General features: G+C 43.1%; 1 protein-coding gene across 1 annotated transcript in view; it reads left to right on the forward strand.

Moving 5' to 3' along the window:
• Window positions 1-20,139: 20,139 nt before the first annotated feature.
• The window catches only part of LRPPRC (leucine rich pentatricopeptide repeat containing), a 44,155-nt gene continuing 40,155 nt past the window's right edge, over window positions 20,140-24,139 (forward strand). The window contains 2 exon segments of the mRNA XM_061559201.1: window positions 20,140-20,362; window positions 22,456-22,778. Of these exon segments, the coding sequence (XP_061415185.1) occupies window positions 20,163-20,362; window positions 22,456-22,778 (523 nt within the window). The 5' untranslated portion in view covers window positions 20,140-20,162.

Raw genomic sequence — 24,139 nt, forward strand, 5'->3', positions numbered from 1 at the left:
GGCCAACCAAAAGCCGCTGCGAGGATGAATATTATTGGATAACCAAACTCTACATTTCTCTACTGCAGTATGACGTCTTCCTCAAGTCATGTCAGTATGATATGCTAGTGCACAGTGGTCTGTGCATATGTGCCTATAAATAGTATGCCGTGTCATCGTTCTAAGCATTTTCAATTAGCACTGTCTCTCTCGCGAAATATAATTGTTACCAAATGTGCATCAGCATGTGATAAGTAACTGTAATGGCATCACGAAATTAAGCCACCTACACTCTACCAAACAAGGTCCTCTGTCAAAACTTGTACTCGACTATCCGATTATTGCATTACAGTGATTGATTACTCTGCCTATAATTGAATTGATGTGAACTGATCAGATAACTCGAAAATAGTTTGAGAAAAAAAGTCTCAATTCTGTTCGCACGTGTGCCACTGGACTGAATAATCAGATGCGCCACCTTTAGCGCATACCTGTCAACCCCTTACCAATGCCTACCTTATTACAGACCAATTGAGACCTTATTGGTTACCCCGTGCCCCTATAAATCTCAACGTGCATCCTACAAAGTCCCATCACAAAGGAGAAACACAAACAAATAGACAAAAACTTAATTTTGCCCGTAGTGAAACGACTGTACGCCGTATGGACCTGAAAACTCAATTTCCCTGTACAAGAATACGGGTAAACCGTATAGGTTGACAGGTATGCTTAGCGTAGCTTGTGGAAGGTTTCCCTCCCTTCGAAAGGCGAGATGTGCTATTTTTAAATGGGCCTGAATAATCGCCCACGATTTCTATTTGATTAACCACCTGAGTATGTAGCGGTGGCCAAGTGTTTTTTTTTTGCTTTTGATGTTTGTATTGGTTTTGTGTGTGTGCCCATACACACCAATACAAACATCACACTATCCACACCATACGTAAGTTTGCATTCGTCATGCAAATAATGTAGTTTTCTATACAACTGAGTAATCGGACTCATGATTAGTCAAGTAATGAATTACTTAAGCAGTTGTTTATCCAATATCTCAAGACATTGAGTCAAATTCACTATTTTGGAGGTCAACTCCTTCTCGACTGCCTATATAGTCCAGAACTTTCTCCGACCACCAATGCACACTCTTCACTCTCTCTAACAAGACCAGGATCAAAATCTCCCTCTAGTCCTCTGCCGATAACTCGCCTTGTTCTTCACGACATTTGTCCCACAAAGTGGGGCTCCACTTCCTGGGTCCTTTTTCTCCACAGCCTTCGACCCATCGCCATCTCCAGAGTAACGCTGCCGAATGCTCACATGTCCTCATTGGCAACTTCTCACCATGTCTTCTTCAACCTCATCTTGTTTCTCTTGCCCTCAATTATCATGTTCTCAACATCCTTTCCAATGCAGTCTTTCCGATCTTCTGGGAACATGTCCGAATCATCTCAGTCAATTCGCATTCAAACTTGTCTATCGACGCTAACTTCACTCATCATCTCACTTCTTTGCTTCTCACACGATAAATTTCGATTTAAAGCTTTCGTGACTGCAGGGATTCATCTATTGGTTCTTTCGGTAAAGTCACAGTAGAATGGAAATAATAAAATAATAAAAATAAAACATAATAAAATAATTCTCACGACGTTTCGGCCACAACGCAAGCAGCCGTCCTCAGGTGGAAAACAGGTCTGTCGAGGAGACAGCCTTCGAGGAGACAGAGTCTTAAAAGAAGCAATATGCAATAAATGTTTCAGGCATTGCCACTTCTTCGTAGCACATAATAGAAAGGTCATTGCCCAAAAAGTCACATTTTCATGGCCACAGTGTTATTGACCAATGTGTTGAGTTTGTTTTTGTTAACTGTGCTTGTGTACCACTGCCAACCCAGCAGCAGCATAAGCATCACCGAATAATTTTAGCTTAAATTATGACGTTAATTGTTGAGTCCGTCAATGTCAGATTGGACACCAAATAAACGTGATACAGTAAAAGGCGTTTTTCTGATCATGTTTTTTTTTCTCGCAAATACATTGCTTTACGATTAACAGAGTGAAAGTAATTTCGTGCACACGTTACAGCTTGCCCTGTGGACAATGAATGGCAGGCTTTAGCCTGATGTACAGTGGACATGTTTTTTTTTTCTCCGGGTAAACCACCTCGGCTAGAGGTCGCCGAGGTGGTTTACATCCCAATTCATATCTGGAATCAAATTCATGACGTTCACTTCACCTAGATAATGGCATTAGTTGTGTTGAAGGTGACGTGAAAACACGTCACGGCTGAGCGACCGTAGTCCGCAGGAAGGCTACCGCCTCCCACCCAGTGGACAAGCATCGTAAACCACCGCTTCGACGGAGGAACAGCAAAACGACACAAACTCTCTCCTAAAGCCCTCTCGACATTGGCCTTTAGCTCCTGAAACATATATTTTGTATACGCAAGAATAGAATCCCAATTAATATATAAGTGGATATGTACGTAAGCGACAACATCAGAGATGGGTGCCAGAACGGAGAACATCTTAAAACGATGACGCACAACAAAAACATCCTGGATAAACCAGCAAATCTTCAAAAAAAAAAACGCTGTGTGCAAAAATCCCAGTGTGATGCAAGTCAAACAATAACAACCATAATAGAATTTAGATTACCCATATGTTTTCGAAATCACCAAAATAACGCTATAAAAACAATGTAACAACAGTAATCAATCGACAGGAGGTACAAAAACAATGTGCTTGCATAATGCGCATGCAAAGCACTTTCGTGCTTCGTCCATCCTGTGTCACTGACAGAGGCAACCTAATCCACCTTGTTACAGTCTTGTGCCATCACTTGGAGCTCTTCCCACATAACTGCAGTAGATGCGGTGTACGTCCACATTGGTTGGTTCCAGCTCAAAGCACACTTGTAACGAACAAGACATTTCCACCAAAACTGTGGGTCATCCTACCAGGCCTTGACACGTATTTTCTGAACGAGTCTGCTTTGCAAAAAATGTCAGCCAAATTCTGTTAAAGAGCTAATTGTTTGTGTTAACCGTTAACTTTGCACGTTGGCTTTCAGAACCAAAGATTTTAATATCGTCCTATCAAATGAGAGCCCAACGAGATTCATACATAAAATTCGTTATATGTTTTATACGTATGCTTTCATGGCCAATATTATGATTCAGAATTGGTTTATTTTGAGGTCGTGTAAATTAAACCTGTGTCCTAAGCCCTCCACCACCCGTTTAATAAAAGTGTCACGTAAATCAAACGTGTCAACATTATTTGTGCTTCAGCACACCGGTGAACTCATTTTAATGTTGGGTGGAGGAGGGTTTACAACACACATTTTACTTGAGCGACATAAGCTAAATGAAATAAATTATTAATCATGAATTATATGGTCTCTATATTTTTAAATACATGTAGTTTACGTAATCCTCAAACCTTTTTGTAATGCCACAACAACGATTTAAGATTGTCAGCCTGTGCGCCACTTGTGGCATCAACCCATTTGTCACTCGGCCGTTTAATCCGAATTGCAAGCAGCTGTTGCCAAATAACACTCGTGTGTATCACGGTATACTTACAAATCATGCAGCCAATTCATTTTGAAGCAGGTGTCAAGTGGTGACCATAAATAGACGACGAGCAGTCGTGTTCCAGAAGGGACTTTTTCCTGCTGCTGTACCACATGTTTTCCCATCTGCTATTTTAACCTGCGTGTAACACACGTACCCACGTATGATATGATAGGCTCTGTAGAATGCTAATGCCCAATTAATATATGCTGCCCTTTGTAAAGTGTTTTTCCAATATATTCTAGAGACGGAGCTATATGAAGTGTATCCTAGATGGCACCTTGATAACTGTGTTCATTTCGTAGATTATTTCTGTTAAATATGAATCTTAATCATGATCTGTCAACTGCTGGCTAAAGCCATCACCGTTCCCCTGTCATATTGTGATGCAATAATCTATCCAGCTCATGCACGCAAGTTTAATGCATCAAGCCATCTCTGCAATGGGCCCTACCATCCCATGAGCGTTCCCTTCTTTGGCTGCACCTCCATTATTAAGTCTCAAATTCTGGTCACCATCCCGTCTCGTGATGCGTCCTGCACAAGCCCAATTGCTTTTCTTAACATTCATTCCGATTTCTCTATTTATAATCCACGTGTTTTTTTCTTTCTTCCCGCAGACGTAATTACAAGACTGCACCTTGCCGTACATATTTTGACACTGTTCAGCTTTTGTGGCATTCATTCCTTTGTCAAGGTCCATGTTTCTTATCCACGTCGTAGCAGGTAACTTAAGAAATTAACAAAAACATTTACGTGGATTCGTAGAATGTTGCTCTTCATTATATATGTAACGGGTTCCGGAGACACTTGTAGATGTAACTTCTTTATTACAATACAACACTCCAACAGTCCTGATAATCTGTTACAGCCTAGGTACACAGCCTAGCTACACAGCCTAGATACTCTACTCTGGCTACGCTCTGGACTCGCCCTCACAAGGTCGTAGCGTCGGAAGTTCCAGAGTCCCAGCGCTGGCTCTCACAGCATCCCAGGGTCTTCAAATGGCTGGTCGTGGGTCTTGGGTCTTGAGTTACAACTGGGCCCCGATCGTCCAGGGAGCTCTCCTTTTATGCCTGGTCCAACGAGGGGTGGGGCCGTGTGCGCCACCAGACATCCCACAGAGCACACACAGCCCCCCCCCCCCCCCCCGTTGGCGGCGCCCAGGGGATTAAGTGCCTGGGAACTCAACGCCTGGCGCCCAGAGGCTTAAGCGTCTGGACCCCCTGGGAACCCAGCGCCTGGCGCCCAGAGGCTTAAGCGTCTGGACTCGCCTGGGATCCCAGAGCCCCCAGCAGCCCCTCCCTTCTTATGTCACTACATATATTTCAATTTTACAAAAGCCCTCCAACTTGCTGTCAATCAACTTATTATTTAAAAAATGTCATCCGAGTCAGCCTCCAATAATTGCCTTTGGTATACATGTAAATGTTTTACAATTGTGTCACTCCAACAGATCGCGTCAATCGTTTAGCCATCAAGGTCTGTACTGAAAAACGGTATGCAGGCCTCTCACGTTGTGTTCTTCTGCAAGAATCCCCATGCTTGTCAGACCGTGTTGTATATATGAAAGTGCAGGTACATTCATCTGTTCTTTGATTTACAAACTATATCAATGTTGTGGCAAAGGTAGTGTTGCAAAGGCTGCAAGAAGGCTATATCCCCCCTCTAACCCTTGTAACAAGTCCACTGCATCGCTGATATATAGTCAATTATTTTCAGTCGCAAGCCTGCGCACACAACAGTAAATCACATTAGGAGAGCATGTAAATATGGCTTAAAATAAGCTGCTATTCAGTGCCACCTGGCAGTCTACTGTTGCAGAATGACTTCCATAATGAACTTGTCATTTACAACACCTGCAATATAGAGGTGTGTTCACTAAATTGGTTAGAAAACTAAAGAAAACATAAGAAAGCACCGTGACAACATAGGTAATCAGTGTGCATTATTTAACCATTAATCCAATGTATATACTGTAGGACACAGCACATTGCTGGACTTGGAGTTTAAAAAGGGCTGGTACAGGATCATTCTCATCAGTGGTTATGTGGGGTAAAATATCGCGAATCCTATTATCCACAATTTCACTTCACTTATCCACGGTAAAATCTGTGAATAACAGGAAATATAAGGATGCATATAATATCTTGATTTGAAGCTTTCGTGACTGCAGGAATCAATACTCTTTGGTTCTTTCGGTAAAGTCACGTAGGTAGAAAAATAATAAAATAATAATACATCACAACGTTTCGAGAGGATATTTAACTGCTCTCTCGCTGGGTCACAAGTTCCACTGCTGGATTAATTTTTCGCCTGCTATATTATTTTAATTTTATTATTTTTCTACCTACATGACTTTACCGAAAGAACCAAAGAGGATGCATATAATAGTTTTCATGAACTCAATAGCACCCATGGATAATAGTAGTTTTGCGTAATTGGGTTGCAGATAAGTTCTCATATATATCTAAAATAGGATTGTATCTTTTAAGTAAAAAAGGCAATGTTCGTAATATGGAACATGACACGAAATGCACATTTTATCACGTCTACTGTATTGTGAATGAATATGAATGCAAATCATAGATTACCATAACTTCAGCACAGTATGTGTATAAAAATGTCTAAGTAAATTTTAAATGAAATCAAATTCATTTCACTCGTTAATTATTGACGCTTATAAAATTTCCAATTAAGCATTTATTTTCACAAGCAGGAAAGGCAGATCACATGCTGTATTAACAGCGACACTGTTAGGCTCTAAAAACACACGAGAAAGAAGCACGTTTAATATGCTGTACTAGCTGTACTACCCGGCTTCGCCCGGGACTTGTATCTACCACGGCCGGCCGCCTTTGTCTCCCCAGTGGCGATGTTAATACGCTACAGTAGTTAAGTTACTCGTTTGAGGCAGAGTCGACCTAGGGGAGGTTCAAATAATCGTCACCGGTGGTGGCCGTGAGCGGGAATCGAACTGGGTTTGCCGGGTTGGTAGCGCAGCGTAGCGTTAAGCACTACACCCACCGCTCCTCACACACCACACACGCACAGACACACACACAGACACACACACAGACACACGCAGACACACACAGACAGAAACACACACACAGACAGCACGCTAACCACTACACTACCGCTCCCCACACACCACACACGCACACACACAGACACACACACAGACACACACACAGACACACACACACAGACACACACACACAGGCAGCACGCTAAGCACTACACTACCGTTCCCCCTACACAACACACGCGCGCGCGTCCATAGGTACACATACACGCGCTTGCTGCAGACACACACGACTTTCAGGGTGCATACGGCAGTAAACGACTGAAATAATAAAGCGGCAATGCTGTGTAAGGAACGCCTTAGACCCGCATTATACATTTGTGTAATGCGAGCGTAAACACACAAACACACACAAACACATACACAATACACACACACATACATGCAGACACACAGACAGACACATAACACACATACATACACACACATACAAACACAGAAACACATACACACACATACATAGACACACACATACATACACACGAACACATCCACAGACGTACATACACACATACATACAGGCACGCAGACATACACATAAACGCATACAAAAAAACCCACATACATACACACACACATACATACACACAAACACATGCACACACATACATACACACATGCATACAGACACACAGACATATACATAAACACATACACACATACACATGACCCGGCTTCGCCCGGGACTTGGATCCACCACGGCGGCAAAACCGACATACATACACACACAGACATACACACAAACACATACACACACATACATACACACATGCATACAGACACACAGACATACACATAAACACATACACATGACCCGGCTTCGCCCGGGACTTGGATCCACCACGGCGGCAAAACCGACATACATACACACACAGACATACACACAAACACATACACACACATACAAACACACATGCATACAGACACACAGACATACACATAAACACATACACATGACCCGGCTTCGCCCGGGACTTGGATCTACCACGCCCAGCCGCCTTTGTCTCCCAAGTGCCGATGTTAATACGCCACACCAGTTACTCGTTTGAGGCTGAGTGGACCTAGGGGAGGTTCAAATAATCGTCACCGGTGGTGGCCGTGAGCGGGAATGGAACTGGGTTCGCCGGGTTGGTAGCGCAGCGTAGCGTTAAGCACTACACCCACCGCTCCTCACACACCACACACGCACAGACACACACACAGACACACGCAGACACACACAGACAGACACAGACAGACACACACACACACAGACACAGACAGCACGCTAAGCACTACACTACCGTTCCCACTACACAACACACGCGCGCGCGTCCATAGGTACACATACACGCGCTTGCTGCAGACACACACGACTTTCAGGGTGCGTAAGGCAGTAAACGACTGAAATAATAAAGCGGCAATGCTGTGCGAGGAACGCCTTAGACCAGCAACACATTTGTGTAATGCGAGCGTAAACACACAAACACATACAAACACATACACACACATACATACACACACATACACACAAACACATACACACAGACATACACATACACACAAACACACACATACATGCACACAAACACATACACAATACACACACATACATGCAGACACAGACAGACACATAACACACATACATACACACACATACACACACATACATAGACACACACATACATAGACACACACATACATACACACAAACACATGCACACACGTACATACACACATACATAGAGACACGCAGACATACACATAAAGACATAAAAAAAACCCACATACATACACACACACATACACACAAACACATACATACACATACATACACACATACATAGAGACACACAGACATACACATAAACACAAACACACATACTCATGACCCGGCTTCGCCCAGGACTTGGATCCACGATGCCCCGCCGCCTTTGTCTCCCCAGTGACGATGTTCACACACGACAGCAGTTACGCTTTTGAGGCTGAGTGGACCTAGGGGAGGGCCAGGTCCGTTTCAAATAATCGTCAGCGGTGGTGGGCGTGAGTTGGAATCGAACTGGGGTCGCTCAAGCAGCTTAATGACTGTTTGTACAAAGAACATATAAAGAATCGATTATAATAACCAGGCAAGAGTCCACATTATAGACTGCCAGTACACGCACTCAGCTTCATAAGCAGGCTAGAGTGTACATGATAGAGTGGCAGTACGCTCACCGAGCTTAATAAGCAGGCTACAGTGTACATGATAGACTGGCAGTACGCTGACCCAGCTTAATGAGTATTTGTACAGTGAACATTAAAGTAATCGATTGTTGGCGCGTTGGGTTTAAAAGTAATATTAATAGCACACATTGTGGTGGGGGTGTAGTGAAGAGTAGGAAAAACTTTGATGAATTTACCTCAGAGTGGCGTGGTGGGTGTCGAGGCCTAGTAGCGTGCAAAGCCTGCGGCCTCGCCTAAAATTGTCGGCTTGGAAGAGGCAGGGTACGGGTGGCGTTCCTTCCCCCCCCCCCTAGCGCTCCAACAATACTGTGTAATGGCTATTATTTAATTAAATACGGAGCTTATGAAAGTGGCGAAGGCGTGGCTAGCCGTTGGCAGGGGCAACCGCCGTCCAATGAAACTGCAGCCCTTGGCGAAGGCGTGGCTAGCCGTTGCCAGGTCCAATGAAAGCGGCGAAGGCGTGGCTAGCCGTTGCCAGGGGCAACCGCCGTCCAATGAAAGTGCGTATGGGCCAAAGTCCACACACACACACAGACAGACAGACATGAACGATTTTATATATATAGATAGAGATTCTGATTGATCAACGTAATGGCAGCAATGAAGACAATTATAATGTGATCATTATTACTTTATTTCATTTAAATCAATGTCATTTCAATTTGATGGCTGCTCCAATTACGCAAGCATGGTGTACATTTAGATGTGATATCTCGGGAAAATGCATGGGAAAGTATTTGCAAAAAAACCAGGTAGGACGCATTCAAAATAATTGCAAGCAGTTTTATATTTAGGAAATTGCCTGCTCAGATAGTGCATATCCTTTATCACCTCTGCTTACAACGCTATTCTCTAAAGTCTAAACCATCCAATCTGTGACATTAATACCCCTGCCCACACTGGCTGGCAGCCTGTGTGCAGCACTGTGAGCTAAAGGTGGCGAGACAGAACTGGCGAATTTTCAATTGTGCCATGGATTTGTTCCGTTGAAAGTTATTTCATTCTCTCAATAAGATCCTGCACACAGCGATGTTGTGAATAACATGGTTAGATTTTTCTGATAATCAAGGTCTTCTTAGAAAAAAAAAATCTAATATTCGCTGGTAATGGAAATAGGGCTATGGATAATAGGAGCTTTCACGTGGGAAATAGAAGTAACGGGCAATAGGGTTGCCTGAATATTACCATACTCTGTAGGTGCATCCAACCGCAAAAAAAAAATATTCACACTGAAAAGATGTTTGACGTCTATCACTGCGCTTGTGCTTTCCAATCCGCCAATGACTTTCCCTCTTTAAGTTGCCTGCATTTAAACTCAAGGTTTATTGACACCACAACTGCTCGTGTAATTGCTTTGCCAATAGCGTGGTCCAAAATGCAACCACGCCTGGATTCCACCCCCCATAACCACATTGTGCAGCCCACCCACCCTGCCCTACAATTATCCGGACCATCACGAGCGGACTCCCCCGTTTCAACCCGGTCCCAAATTAGGCCCCCCATCTGGATGGATATCCTCTTGCCATGACCTATGAATTAATTTTTTGGTATTTTCAGCTTTGAACAATGACATTTAATGTGTGGTCTGCATGCATAATTGTTAGAATTTCTACCTTGTGGAACATTTTTATTTTGCATTTAAAACAATGTCATTTTACCCTATGTTACAACAGTGGTAGGATGTAAAAAAAATAAAAGGCTGTATGCAATTAAAAAAGTGGTGTGACAGATTATTGGATAAATGCATCATTAGTGATTTTTTTCACCTTCTGAGATTGTTAAAAAAACATCTAATAAACTAAATAATAGCTACAGAGTATGTACAGTATTTTGTTTGTGACCAAAACGAATTTTAATTCTTTAAATTTAATGAGTGCATCGCAGAACACATACAATACAGTACACACAAGTACTGCATAGAATCTGAACCGATTATGGGAAATCCCATCAACCGACTGACCACATGTGAGGTTCGACAAAAACCCCCATGACCAACACGGCACAGCAAAGCCACAGTCCAGCAGTGGCTTGATAAAAGGCTGTAATTTTGTCTTCGCTATCGCTTTTATTTAATGCAGTTTTGAGTGTGATTTGCCCATGACGATGTGGTGTACAGTACTACACTAACATCATAGGCCAGTGTATACTCATTGAGGTGACAGCCCGCTGAGCCACCATATGTTTAAGAAGTAAAATTGAACCACCTGATGACGGACGCTTGTGTTGCGCCCAAAACGTCGTGATTTATTTTATACCTACGTGACTTTACCGAAAGAACCAAAGAGTATGGATTCCTGCAGTCACGAAAGCTTCAAATCAAGATTGAACACTCAAGTTGAAAGACCCTCGATGAAGTCACATTATCACTCTTAGTAAAAAATGTTACTGCTCAAGGGGCACATTATACTCATGTCTGTAGCATTGCATAACTGCAATGCAGTATAAGGATTGTATAGACGGTATTATTGTGACCTTACAATAATATACAGGTAAAATACTAAACATATAGACAAATAACGCACGCACCTTATAATTGTGTAAAAGGCGTTACTGTCATGTGGTAAGAGAAGGGGCCTGATAAATGTGTACACGGGAACACTGGTTATGGCCAATACTGTAACATAGTAGCAAGATAGGGAAATTGTATAAGAGCATGGATGAGCCGTCGATTGCCTATTCGTGGTTACTCTGAAAAAGCTTTGTATTCAAACCTCAAGCGTTTTTACACGTCACATTCCCCAAGGGAATATACATGCGGTACAGAACATTTTCCAACAGGGAGAAGTGTGAATTATCAATGATAATTGAATCAGTGTTTCAACATTTACAATTACAGTATCGTAATGATTAATGAAATCATAAACAATCATTTATAAATAATAAAAAATACATAATGCACAGGAGAGGCAGTACACCACTACATTTTACCAAGTCACAACTTTCAGCAAATTGCACTTGAGATTTTATCTGTAAGCGATGGGTTAAAAAAAAGTTAATGAAAAAACTTTTACTTGTAAAGGTGTGCCCTGAAATTCCTTCCTCATGCCACGACAGGAAGAAAGGTCTGCACAGAGAGAGAGAGCTCTAGAAGGTATTTTAGCCTACTCTTCCACACTAACAAGGCACCTTTGACGAAGTCAGGAGTTCCCACACTTTACCAGACCACACGCGCTGGGTGGACAGAGGCTGGGGAGGTTTTAATGAACTTGTCCATTGTTTCAACTGCCGAGCCAGGAGATTGAACCGGTGACCTTGGATTGCAAGGCGAATGTGCCAACACAACGATTGCATAATCAACTTTTTGGGTTTAGATCGCGTTATTTATAAATGTGTCGTAACCCTCCACCACCCGACACAGCCAATCAGTAAAAAAGTGTCACGTTGACAAAAGACAATTAGTTCACTGCTTTAGCCCACCGGTGTGTTCGGTGGGTTGAAGTGTGAAACCACAACATTTACAATTTGAGTACGACGTTTCGCTGGTAATTGCATCCAGCATCATCGGGCAATTCGCCAGAATGGTGAGGCTCTGCTCTGTCTCCCGTTCTTATATAGAGCAGCAGCAGGGTGACGTCATCATTAACTGACAACGATTGCACCACGGCAGCATCCCTTCGTATGTATGAACTTATTTCGCACCGTACCTAACCAACCATGCGAATCGGAGCCAGCCGTGCCAAACTAAACGAGGACGAGGGGGGATGTGAATTAAATAATCTTACAACGAAGGCAATGTGCATGTATGCCAAAATAAAATAAAAACCCAGTGACTATATAGCTACTACATGCTTAGTGACCAGTTTCACATTGCAGTTATTGTATTGGCGATTAGTCGCAAAAGTGTGGTGTGTAAGGGCCCAGATGTAGGAAGCTAAGATTTCATTGCGTTCCCTATGCGATTTGAACACAATTTCACCACCATTGGAATGGGTTATTGCAGCTTCAATGCTGAACCCTTTTGCCTACGGTGCTTTGTGATAGACATAAATAAGAAAAGGTCGTCAACATCGATTTAATCTGCATCGAAGGTGTGGCCGTGCAAATCTGAACGGTGATCAAAATCGGGGTTTTATATTACCACTAACGTTTACCGATTTGCCACACATGTAGAAATTACTAGTTATGAATGTACAATTTTCACCTGTTAAACTGGGTAAACTAAAGGGGGGTGGCTCTGTGGGTAAATGCAAGCACAATGAGCCTTGCCATTCCGAGGTGGCCGGCACGGCAGCTGTAATCATGGGCAGATTTCCAAAGTCCCCTCGCCGCTGTCCGACCAGCGGTATAAATAAGTTCACCACATACTCTTAGTTCTTTCGGTAAAGTCACGTAGGTAAAAAATGTAATTAAAATTAATAAAAATATAACAATACAGTCAGTGGATTGGCAGCTCACACGTGGAAGGATGAAGTGTGTCAGACGTCTGGCCAACGTGGAAGAGTTGACCGAATTCCCTTTTTCGTACTCGAATTGTAAATGCTGTGGGTTTACTCTCCAATACACTGGTGTGCTTAAGTAACTAATCGATGTTATGTTTACGTAACAAACCTTACTAATTTGCTGTCGGATGGTCGGTTTAACGACACGTGTTTATATTTAAGCGATCTACCCCAACAAAAATGTTATGTATCCGTTTGCTTTCGCTTTGTACTACGTGTTTCGGCACGTCTGAAGTTTCGCTGCTATAAGGCATCAATGTGGACGGCGTGTTTTCGGTCGGATTGCATTACACATTGCCCTCTACTGCGCAAATATTTTAAAAGTTCACACGAATCGTCGGGTGGCACAGCAATGCCAGGTAAGGCCCACGGAGCTAAATAGGTATTTTCAGCAGCGACCTGGACGCAAACGATAGCTCAGCGAAGTGGCTTATCACCATGTGGAAATTCATTGCAGCCAAATACTCGAAAAGCATGTTTCTAAAGGAGGGAAACCCCGGAGCCGGAGAAAAAAAATCCACGCGACCACGGGGAGAACGTGAAAACTCCAAATATACACACAGCAGGCGTCAGCGTCGAGATCGAACCCACGACCTCATGCATACCAGGCGAGGTGGTTAACATGTCGCCATCGCGGCACCCCAACCCGCGAAAGAAAGGCCAGCACAATACAGACAACAATGAGCACCGCCATCAACAACGCACTGTGACACCCGGAAAAAAAAACGCTTTCCCGCGTTTTAAACAGCTGAGAGAGCACGTGCCCCAGAACGCTCACTCCCATTGGCTCGCAACGCCGCTCACGCGCCGGTCACGCTCTCTCCGCGCTCCGATTGGTCGACAGTGAACCAATGATGTCGTTGATTGTCCCCCCACCACCGCCCCTCCCGGTCGCCCCGCCCCCGTAGCTGTGGACGAGTGTATGGCAGTCGTGGGGGGGGGGGAGGCCGTAACAATTGTTCAAATAACATGTTTCCTCTTCAAACATGAATGCATCTCTTTTTATTCATGACGAGCGTCTTAATAAACGAAGCGAGAATGAACGTGAACAAAAACTGGAGCGCGACAATCGACAAACTAGCAAAACAAATTAGCGATTATATTTAATCTACCCCCGAACTTAATGGACTTGCCCAACGCTTGCGCGCATCAACACCGGAGCTGGTCCATTTAACGACACAATCGACTGAATCGATGAGCGATGGATCGACTGCATCGATTCACCTATAATCGATTGCGTGGTGCGCAACGTGATTTTTAGATTTCTCCTCCCTCCCGCCCCCAAACCACGGATAGATATTAAGGGGCCATCCATGTAGTAGGTGCGCAAAGATTTGTCAAAACTTGAGCCCCTCCCTGTACGCACGCGGACTTTATACCCCCCCACCCCCAGAATCCGATTTTTGATCCACGCAGAAACGATCAAGGATCAATAATATTAACGTTTTTAAGCAAACAGTCCACCGCCGGACTAACTCATTTGAAGGCCAATGTAGACAAATTATTGAGGTTTTACCACCACCCCGCCACGTTTCCTATGCGTACATTATCAGTAGACCCCCCCCCATACGCACGCTACGCATCTGGGTTAACCCCCCCCCCCATCTCTATACGTACTACAGTCTAAATGGATGGCCCCTAACGTCAGTGGCGAGTGGTTGATGTCCGAACCGGTCGCGTGCCCCCTTTGTTCCCCTCCCTCCCATTCATCACCAGCACGCACAGCAGCGCGGTGGTGATGATTGGTCAAGCGACGACCCAGCAGTTGATTGACGCATGGGCTGACAACCATAATAATACTCTTAGGTTTTTTTCGGTAAAGTCACGTACGTGACTTTGCCTCCGAAACGTCGTGATTTATTTTATTTCTATTATTTCTATTTTTTTAATTGATTTTTACCTACGTGACTTTACCGAAAAAACCTAAGAGCATGAATCTTTGTAGTCACGAAAGCTTCAAATCTAGAACCATAATAATACTTATTAATAGCTGACAACCCATACGGTTTACCTGTATTCTTGTACAGGGAAATTGTGTTTTTTATGTCTTTGTGTTTCTACCTTATTTATGGGACTTTGTGGGAGGAACGTTGAGGTTTATAAGGAGCACGGAGAGACCTATACGGTCTGAGTTGGTCTGTAATAACGTAGGGCACTGATAAGGGGTTGACAGGAGTGATCATGTATCAGAATATTTATACCGCAGGAAGAATCCGATGAGCTATGAAGCTCTTTATTTCCACAGAACGATGTCCAGTAGGGACAACGGGGTCAGAACGTTGCAACAACAAACAGTACAACAATACGATAGGAGTGCAAAGTATATGAAAAGTAAACATCACTTAAAATATATTGATACAAATAAAACTCAAACTGTATAACAATATAGTCAATAACACAACACAAACTTGCCAGTGCAACCCAGTAGCAGCAGCTGGTACATGTACAGCCTGGTCGTTGTCAATCCACTGCTGGATGAGTGTCTATTTGACAATAACATCACCACGCAAGTCATTGAGGGTTGGTTGAGATAATGTAGAACAATGGACTTTGCCGTACTGCCCTCTACTGCCAAGAACATCGGCAAATGTGTAATGAGTGATAGAACAGTATGTCATATGCGACGTTTCGGGCAATGGCCCTTCTTCACAGCTCGTTACCAAAATCCGGCACCATTTGTTTAGGTCAGTAGGATTTAAATATAGTGCTGGGTTATGAGCAGATGTTATTTACGTGAGTATTCCCATTGACAAAAAAAACACCGGATACATTCGTCAATAACACTGCCTCAAATTTAAAACATTCAATAATCGATATTAATAAAGCATTTCCCGCCTTTGAAGCCACAGTGTTATTGCTGAATGCGTTGAGATTTTGTTGTGTTTTACTTATGCACCCCTGCGACAGCTGTATCACCAAATAATAATTTGCTTCTGTGGTGTAACTTTGATTTGTTTTGCCATTTTTAGTGAAAAGCCAGATCTCTTGCGAATGGGACTGCCCTGGTCTACTTGAATATTCACCTGGTTAAACAAAATAAACTTGAATTACTTAATTGACAGACATCACTGTTTGGAAGAAGGGCCATTTGAAAAATATGTAGTCTATTATAAATGTGTTTTCCGTTTTAAGACCAGCATCATTGACGCATTTGTTGAGTTGTTTCTATTGGAGCCTTTTTGCCAGTATCAAGATAATGGAAAAACAGGGTTTATTATTTACAACAAGAATATAGGAGGTGTTAAGATGTGCATACACTAAATAGACACCTGTCAAAAGGCATCAAGTCTGCATGAACCACACATGCTTGTGGTAAAACGTGCAAATATACTTTGATAATGTGTGCATTGTCCTTGAAACCGATTGGCCTATACCAGAAACAGCCTTCTTTATGGCCTTGTCTCACGAGTGTCAGACCAGAGAATGCCAAAAGGCTAGCGGCACAAATGCAATCTAAATATCAAAGCATTAAATAACTCGAGTCGAGCAGTTATATCTACAGGACCCTTTTGACCGGTATCAGAATGATGAAAAAAATAGGCTTCACCCTCTCCGGCAAGAATAAAGGTGTTAATGCATTAATTATCAAAGCACGTTTGTTTGCATTTTATACAGCAAGCATGTGTAGTCAATGCAGACTTGTTAAAAGGTGTCCATTTGGTGTTTGAACATCTTAACACCTTTATTCTTGCCAGAAAGGGAAAAACTATTATTTTTTCATCATCTTGAGTTTGTTATTTGTGCTTTTACACCACTGATAACTCAACCGCAGTTTAGCACCTGTGGAGGTGTTTAATGTATTTGGTAGGGTGTTTTTATCTCCAGCCTGCAAGCTTTCATTAGGTTTTTACTATATTTACCCTTTGTACAGCACTCTGCAAAAAGTGGAAATTATTATCACCACCGCCATATCCTGAAGCTCCCAAACTCAGGAACGCAAGGCTATTGCTAATAAGACGATCAGAATCATTATATATATTTACGACTGTCTTGAAACCTCTCACCTCTTTAAACTGGCCTTTAACCCCCCACTACTTCTGGCCGTTTAGCCAGGTTCTAATTCCTGCTTTCCATAAACGCCGCATTGGGATCTTCGGGTGAAAAACGCCTTACACATCTAAATTCTTAGTATTATTGTATTTGTTTAATTGTCATTACAGTACTGCATTTGCAAATGTTATTTGTAACTGTAATCCCTAGCCATGCATCGATTGTTCAATTTGAATGTGCAATTAATTGATGGGCTGTGCGTTGTCTTGGTGTGGTCTGGGGCTGTCCTTGCTGCTGTTTTACTGTCTTGCCCAATATTTGGGATTGGTGTACTTTTGCAACTTGAACATACAGTATATACTTTATTTAATTTATTTTTGTGATTTGCTTCCCTTCCCTATACTGTGCACTCCCACCGTGTTTTGTAGTTGTTGTAACTTTCTGATCCATCCCAAATGGACAACTCTCTCATTCTGAGTAAGTCCTGTTCAAAATGGAACCTTTTTTTCCAGTATTAAAGAATATAGAAAAACATTGAATAGGTTTTACTCTTTCTGGCAATAAAACAGGTGTTAAGATGTTCAAACACCAAATAGAACCCTTTTGCAAGGAATCATGTTTGCATTTGTAGTGAGTCGCAGACGTTATTCTTCAGAGGCAACACGTTTATTGTAACACGTATATACAAAGGGGTAACTGCCCCTTTACCAGATACAGCCTTGGGTTGGTGACCACCTAGCTAACTACACTATATTTAGGAGTCACAGCGATGGAATATCGGACCCTCACTCGGGTCCCCGGCCACGTGTTGATGCCTCTTAAGACGTAGGACGTGGAGCTTCCAGCTTGTAGAACAAAACGACCCCAGTCCCTCTCAAGGGACCCACCTTATATCCTCCCGGGTCGGGGCCGGCTCTGCCCTCGGCCCCGCCCAACTTCTCGAGCGTTCCAGCTCTCTCTCGATCCCTCTCGAGAGCTCTCCCCGGACACGTGATTCCCCCCCCCCCCCACCTGGGGCCATCTCTGTGGACACTCCGGATCACGTGTCTACGGGGTCAACCAGAGTGCCATGGCCCGGGGCAACCCTGTCCATGGGCTGACACTCTTCTACTCCCCCGCGTGGGAGCCAGCACTGCACGGTGTGCTATCCCAGCGCTCACTAAGCCCCGCTCGGGCTGGTACTACACCCATCTACGGGGTGTACGCGATGACGGTGCATCGCACGTCGTGCTGTGCTAGAGCCGGCATCACACAGCCACCCACCCGGTGCTGTTCGCGAGGTCAGGACATCGCACGCCACGGCCCTCCTGGGCCGGCACCATACAGTGACATCCCCGACAATGTCACTACACATTAACCACACGTACTTGTGGTGAACATGCAAACTAAACATGCTCTTTGGGGTTGTCCATAAATGACGTCACGCACCTGTGGGGGGGGGGGGTCAGACATTTGTGAGGATGCGTGACGAGAGGGGGGGTTTAGAAATGTGACGTCACATAAAAATGCGCAACTTTAAATAAATATAGACAACACGTTCTACTTCATTAAATATACCTTTTAATAAATGTTTACTCCTACAACATCAGAGCGCATTAAATACGAACTACAATGACAATAGTTTAAAGCGATTTGAAGCCTGTTTTATTTTCAAAATGGAAATATGGTTTTGAGGGGGGGGGGGGGGCAGAGCTTTGTGACGTCATATTTGAGGGGGGGGTCTGACTTTGTGACGCCGTGTGACGAGGGGGGGGTCAAAAATCGTCCAAAATCGCGTGACGTCATTTATGGACGGCCCCTTTGAAACTGATTGATTGGTCTACACCAGAGACAACCTTACTCTTTGGTTATTTCGGTAAAGTCACGTAGGTGAAAATAAAAACAATAAAAAAATAGAATAATAAAAATAACTAAATTAAATGTAGTTATTTTCATTTTATTTTCATTATTTTATTATTCTATGTTTTTATTTTCACCTACGTGACTTTACCGAAAGAACCTTGCAGTCACGAAAACTTCAAATCTAGAAGAGACAACCTTCTTTATGACCTAGTCTCACCAGTGTCAGACCAGAGAACGCCAAAGGCGAACAGTACAAAGACAATGCACTATCAAAGCATTTATAGCTAGGGGTGAGCAGCTACAAAAAGGGAACTTTTTTGCCAGTAGCAAAAACTAAGTTTATCAGCTATTTGAAGATCTTGACACCTGTTTTATTGCCAGAAAGGGTAAATAAAACCTCTTCTTATTTGTTCAAGTCCTAAATCTTGACTTAAAGCTTTCGTTACTGCAATAATTCATATTTTTTGGGTCTTTCTATAAAGTCACGTAGTTAGGTAAAAATAATAATATACTTTTTTACAGCAGCTTTCCCCCTCGTTTTGCCTCCTGATGACGCCCGCTTGTGTTGTGATCGAAACGTCGTAATTTTTATTTTTTATTTTCTTTGAACCTATCAACGTGACTTTACCGAAAGACCCAAAGAATATTTCCAAGTCCTATTCTTAGGTTTTTTCGGTAAAGTCACGTAGGTAAATTTTTTTTATTAATAAAAGTAAAATAAAAAATAAAAATAAAAAATCACGACGTTTCGGAGGCAACACAAGCTTCCGTCTTCAGGTGGAACCGTCACAGCCCGACAGCTGTATCAAGTAATTTTTATTTAACTTTCATTAATTTCAATTTTTTTACCTACGTGACTTTACCGAAAAAAACCTAAGAATATAAATCCTTGCAGTCACGAAAGCTTCAAATCTAGAATATCCAAGTCCTCGTCAGTCTATAAAGAAACACACTCAACAAAAAACGAATCGATTCCCGGATCGACATCAAGTGTCGCTCGAGCTCAAAGAATCGAATCGCCGAGTCTCGTGGTCTTCAGAGAGTTTGCAATGGCGGCGCTCATGGTACCGGGCCGCGTGGTTTGCTCCGCACTGCAGGCGCGGAGGTGGAGAAGCCATCGCTGCTGCTGCCGCCTCCTCCTCCTGTCGCCAACATCGGCAGCGGCGACCCCGGGCGCATCCTCCTTCTCCTCGTCCGCCGTGACGGCTCAGCGCCTCTTAGAAGGCGCCCGGGGCCCACTAGCGCCAAGGTGCGTGGGCCACCCACCTCCCTCCACGCCGCTCTCGCTTTCAATCACCGCTAGGGTGCCCTTGAGTGGTCACCCACGTGCGTTGTCGAGCAGACACCGCGACAGACTGTCATCGTGATGGTGCTTGGCTTGATGATGGTGATGTGTGTAATTGGTGATAGTTGTCGTCATGACGTTCATCGTCGTTTTTACGTGAACAGTTCGCGTTATTGGCGTGAGTCTCGTTAAGAAATCGCCGTCAGATGGTGTTTACTAGATCGTCATCAGATGTGGTTATTGATCATTTTAGGTTCGTAATACGTTGTCGTGGTCTTATGCCTGTAATCAGGCGTCATACGCAGTTATCAGTGATTATCGCCATTCAGCTGCAAGCTCCGTACAGTATCAACCTCCATACAGTATCATTTTTACTCGTCATGATCAGATATATAATCAGTCCGATGGAATCCCAATATAGACTTCATCATATTTTTTTATTATTACCACATGTATGTTTAGTATAAGTTATATAATCAATTAAAAATGTTGTCTTAATTATCGATTAGTACGGTTGGCTACATGCGGTGCAAAAGAAGTTTAACATACATTCTTAGGGGTCACGGTTGAAACGTCGTGTAAAAGTGCTCTTCTCTTGGTGCAAGTTGACCAAGGGCATTCCACGAGGTGACCCACGTGGCCCTGTGCCCTTGAATGAAAATCCAAGTGATCTTATATGCACTCTCACAATAGATTGGCACAGAGCCCTTCTCAGATGTGCAGGTATCTTCCCTTAGTAATTTAAAACAAACACGTTTTGACTGTTCGGAGAGTTTTGGTGCGCAGGACATGTCTCTGGAAAGAATGATGGCCGGTGGTCGAGACAAACGGCGGAGTGGCAGCCAAAGGAGGGACTAGACCAGAGAGGTCGTCCACTGAGGAGACAGGGCGATGAGATGAGCTCATGTGCAGGATCGAGATGGGTTGTTGCAGCGTAGGACCATGATAGTTGGTGATGACTTGGGAAGGCCTTCGCGCAGCAGTTACGGGAATCATGGCTGATTTATAAAGTATATAATTTAACTGATTAATGTGATGCTGCTGGCCACTAGTATGGAAGAGACGTCAAGTACAATACCCTTGTAGATGTTTACCTATTGAATTATGTGCTGTCCCAAGACATGTTTTAAGCTCCATTAATGAGAAAAAAGAGGGAGACATCACTGTACTGACATGTGAAAAACAAGTGATTCTAAGAGTGGTTGAGCCAATAGCCACGACCACCTTAAAACACAGCCTACACTATCCCTCTTAAAGCAAAACCTCAGCTGTACAAGGAGAAAGCCATGCTTGCACTGAATGCATAAGTTATTCAAACTTATTCCAAGACTAAATGATGTTTGCAAAATGTTCCCATAAATTCAGGATAGTCCACTTCAAAAAGCAACAAACAACAGCACACATTGAACCTCAGAAACAGTATCCACATTTATCTTGAGCAATGCCTAATAACATAAATACAACAACTGCCTTAAATTAGTAAACTAATAGTTATTAATTTCCAGGAAAAGCCTCAAGACTCATTCAGCAGAGGCCTCCGTTTTTGCAGTACGGAATGACAATTGCCATGTGTTTCGAAATTAAAATAATTTGTGAGTATTCTTGTTATTTTACAAACTTGGACAAGGACACCAGCACACGTGACTACTCTTTTCCGAATTACATCACAGGATCTTTAACGTCCACGGTGGAGCATATATTTACGTTTAATGCACCCACTGTATTAACCAGGGTGACTGTGCGCTTGAATCACAGGCCTCTGAAACAAGTGGTTAAATGCGCTACCGCTGAGCCATGTCACCACTAATTCCTTGTGCACTATTGCCATTTCTGCAAGGGGAGATAGGGCAGTGCTCTGAATTTTAACTGACTAATATTGTCATTTATATTTTGTGGGTTGGGCTACAGTGTAAATGTATGTGTTTTTCATTATCCATGTGTTTATACAGTCCACTGCCGAGGATAATTGAGAGCTGATTGCACTTTAATTGTGTCTTTGCAGTAACTTAAATGCACTTGCAATCCATTCCTGCGATGGCAATGCGCATGTTTTCCAGGCTGTCACACGGACTGCGGCCACTGAGCACAGTGATGACCCACCAGAGCTTTGATGTGAGTAAATCCATCCCGGCGGTCCAGGCCAAGCAAGTGCAGCAGTTTGAATGGGCCCTCAACCAGCTCGACTCGTCTGTGAGGCGCACGGGACGCGTCACCAGCAAGATGCTTCTCGACGTGTTCCATGACATCTGCCGTTCGGGCTATCCGAGCGCCAACCAGGCCCTGCTGCTCATCCGCAGCTGCGGAACCCTGCTGCCGGAGGAGCTGCCCGAGAAAAGGACAGAGCTGCTGCATAACTTCTGGAACAAGCTGAAGGAGCTGGGTCAGTTGATGTTGCATTGGTAACCGGTTCGTGTCTTCCAGTGGGGCAGTTGGCAAGTTTCTTAAAATCCCTGCCTCTGTCCAGACTTTAGTCTAAATGGGTACTCCACAGTTAGTCGATTGGCAGGTAAAATTTTTACTTGAAACTTTCATGACTGCAGGAATTCATATTCTTGGTTCTTTCGGTAAAGTTACGTAGATAGAAAATAAAATAAAAATAATTTAAAAATATGAGCAAACAACCACGACGTTTCGATCGCAACACAAGCGGTCTTTATCAGGCGGAGAGAAAAGATGAAGACAGCTTGTGTTGCGATCAAAACGTGGTTTTTTGCTTTTATTTTGAATTAAATTTTTAATTAAATGTTTTGTTTTATTTTCTACGTACGTGACTTTACCGAAAGAACCAAGAATATGATTGCCAGGTTGTATGAGGTGTTGCTAGGCCCACCTCTTTCAAAGGCCAAATACTATTTGATTGAGCTTTTTATAGCTCCCATGAGCAAAGGCTCCTTTTGCCAGTGGTCACGTGAGAAAGCAGTTGCAGGGATGCACCTGTACTATGCCACATAGCAAATAGCTTTATGAGTACATTTTCCCCATATCGTATAATAATATTTGACAGTACCAAAATATGAGAATTGGTTTTCCCCTTTTTTCTGGCAACAAAACAGTTGTGTTAAGATGTTAAAACGTCAAACTGAAACCTTTTGCAAGGAATCATGTCTGCATTAACCACAATGCTTGTGGTCAGCAACAAAAAAACTTCCTCTGATAATATATGCATTGTCTTTGAAACTGATTGGTCCATACCAGAAACAGTTTTCTTTTATGTCTCAACGGTGTTAGACCAGAGGACACGACCAGAGGACACGACCGTTTAAAAGACAATGCATATATTATCAGAGTATACTCTTTGGTTCTTTCGGTAAAGTCACGTAGGTATAAAATAAATCCCGACGTTTCGATCACAACACAAGCGACCGTCATCAGATGGAACAGATACAGCAGGAGAACTGCAGTTATCATATGCAGATCTGCACCTGAGATTTCTTGTTGTTGTCTAAATCGTTCACAATTTTCCGCTTAGTTTGCAGAGGTAATTTGCTCCCTTACTAGATGACGCCATGGTTGACTTAGAAGAGCGTGCAGCATCACCTCTAATCAACACGAGAATACTGTGTTTTCCTGCAACTATGTTATAATAGGGGATCGTTAGAAGCATGCTTCATTGTACTGCAGTAATACTGTACTCTGTATACAGGTATTTGCACATTTACAGGTCTGCAAGATATCCCATTTGTCAAAAAAATAATTGAGATAGATAATATTGCAATCCCTTGCTGGATAAGAGCTTCCCCC

Source organism: Lethenteron reissneri, chromosome 25, assembly GCF_015708825.2.
Source record: "Lethenteron reissneri isolate LAM-NWPU_2019-01 chromosome 25, ASM1570882v1, whole genome shotgun sequence".
NCBI lineage: Eukaryota > Metazoa > Chordata > Hyperoartia > Petromyzontiformes > Petromyzontidae > Lethenteron > Lethenteron reissneri.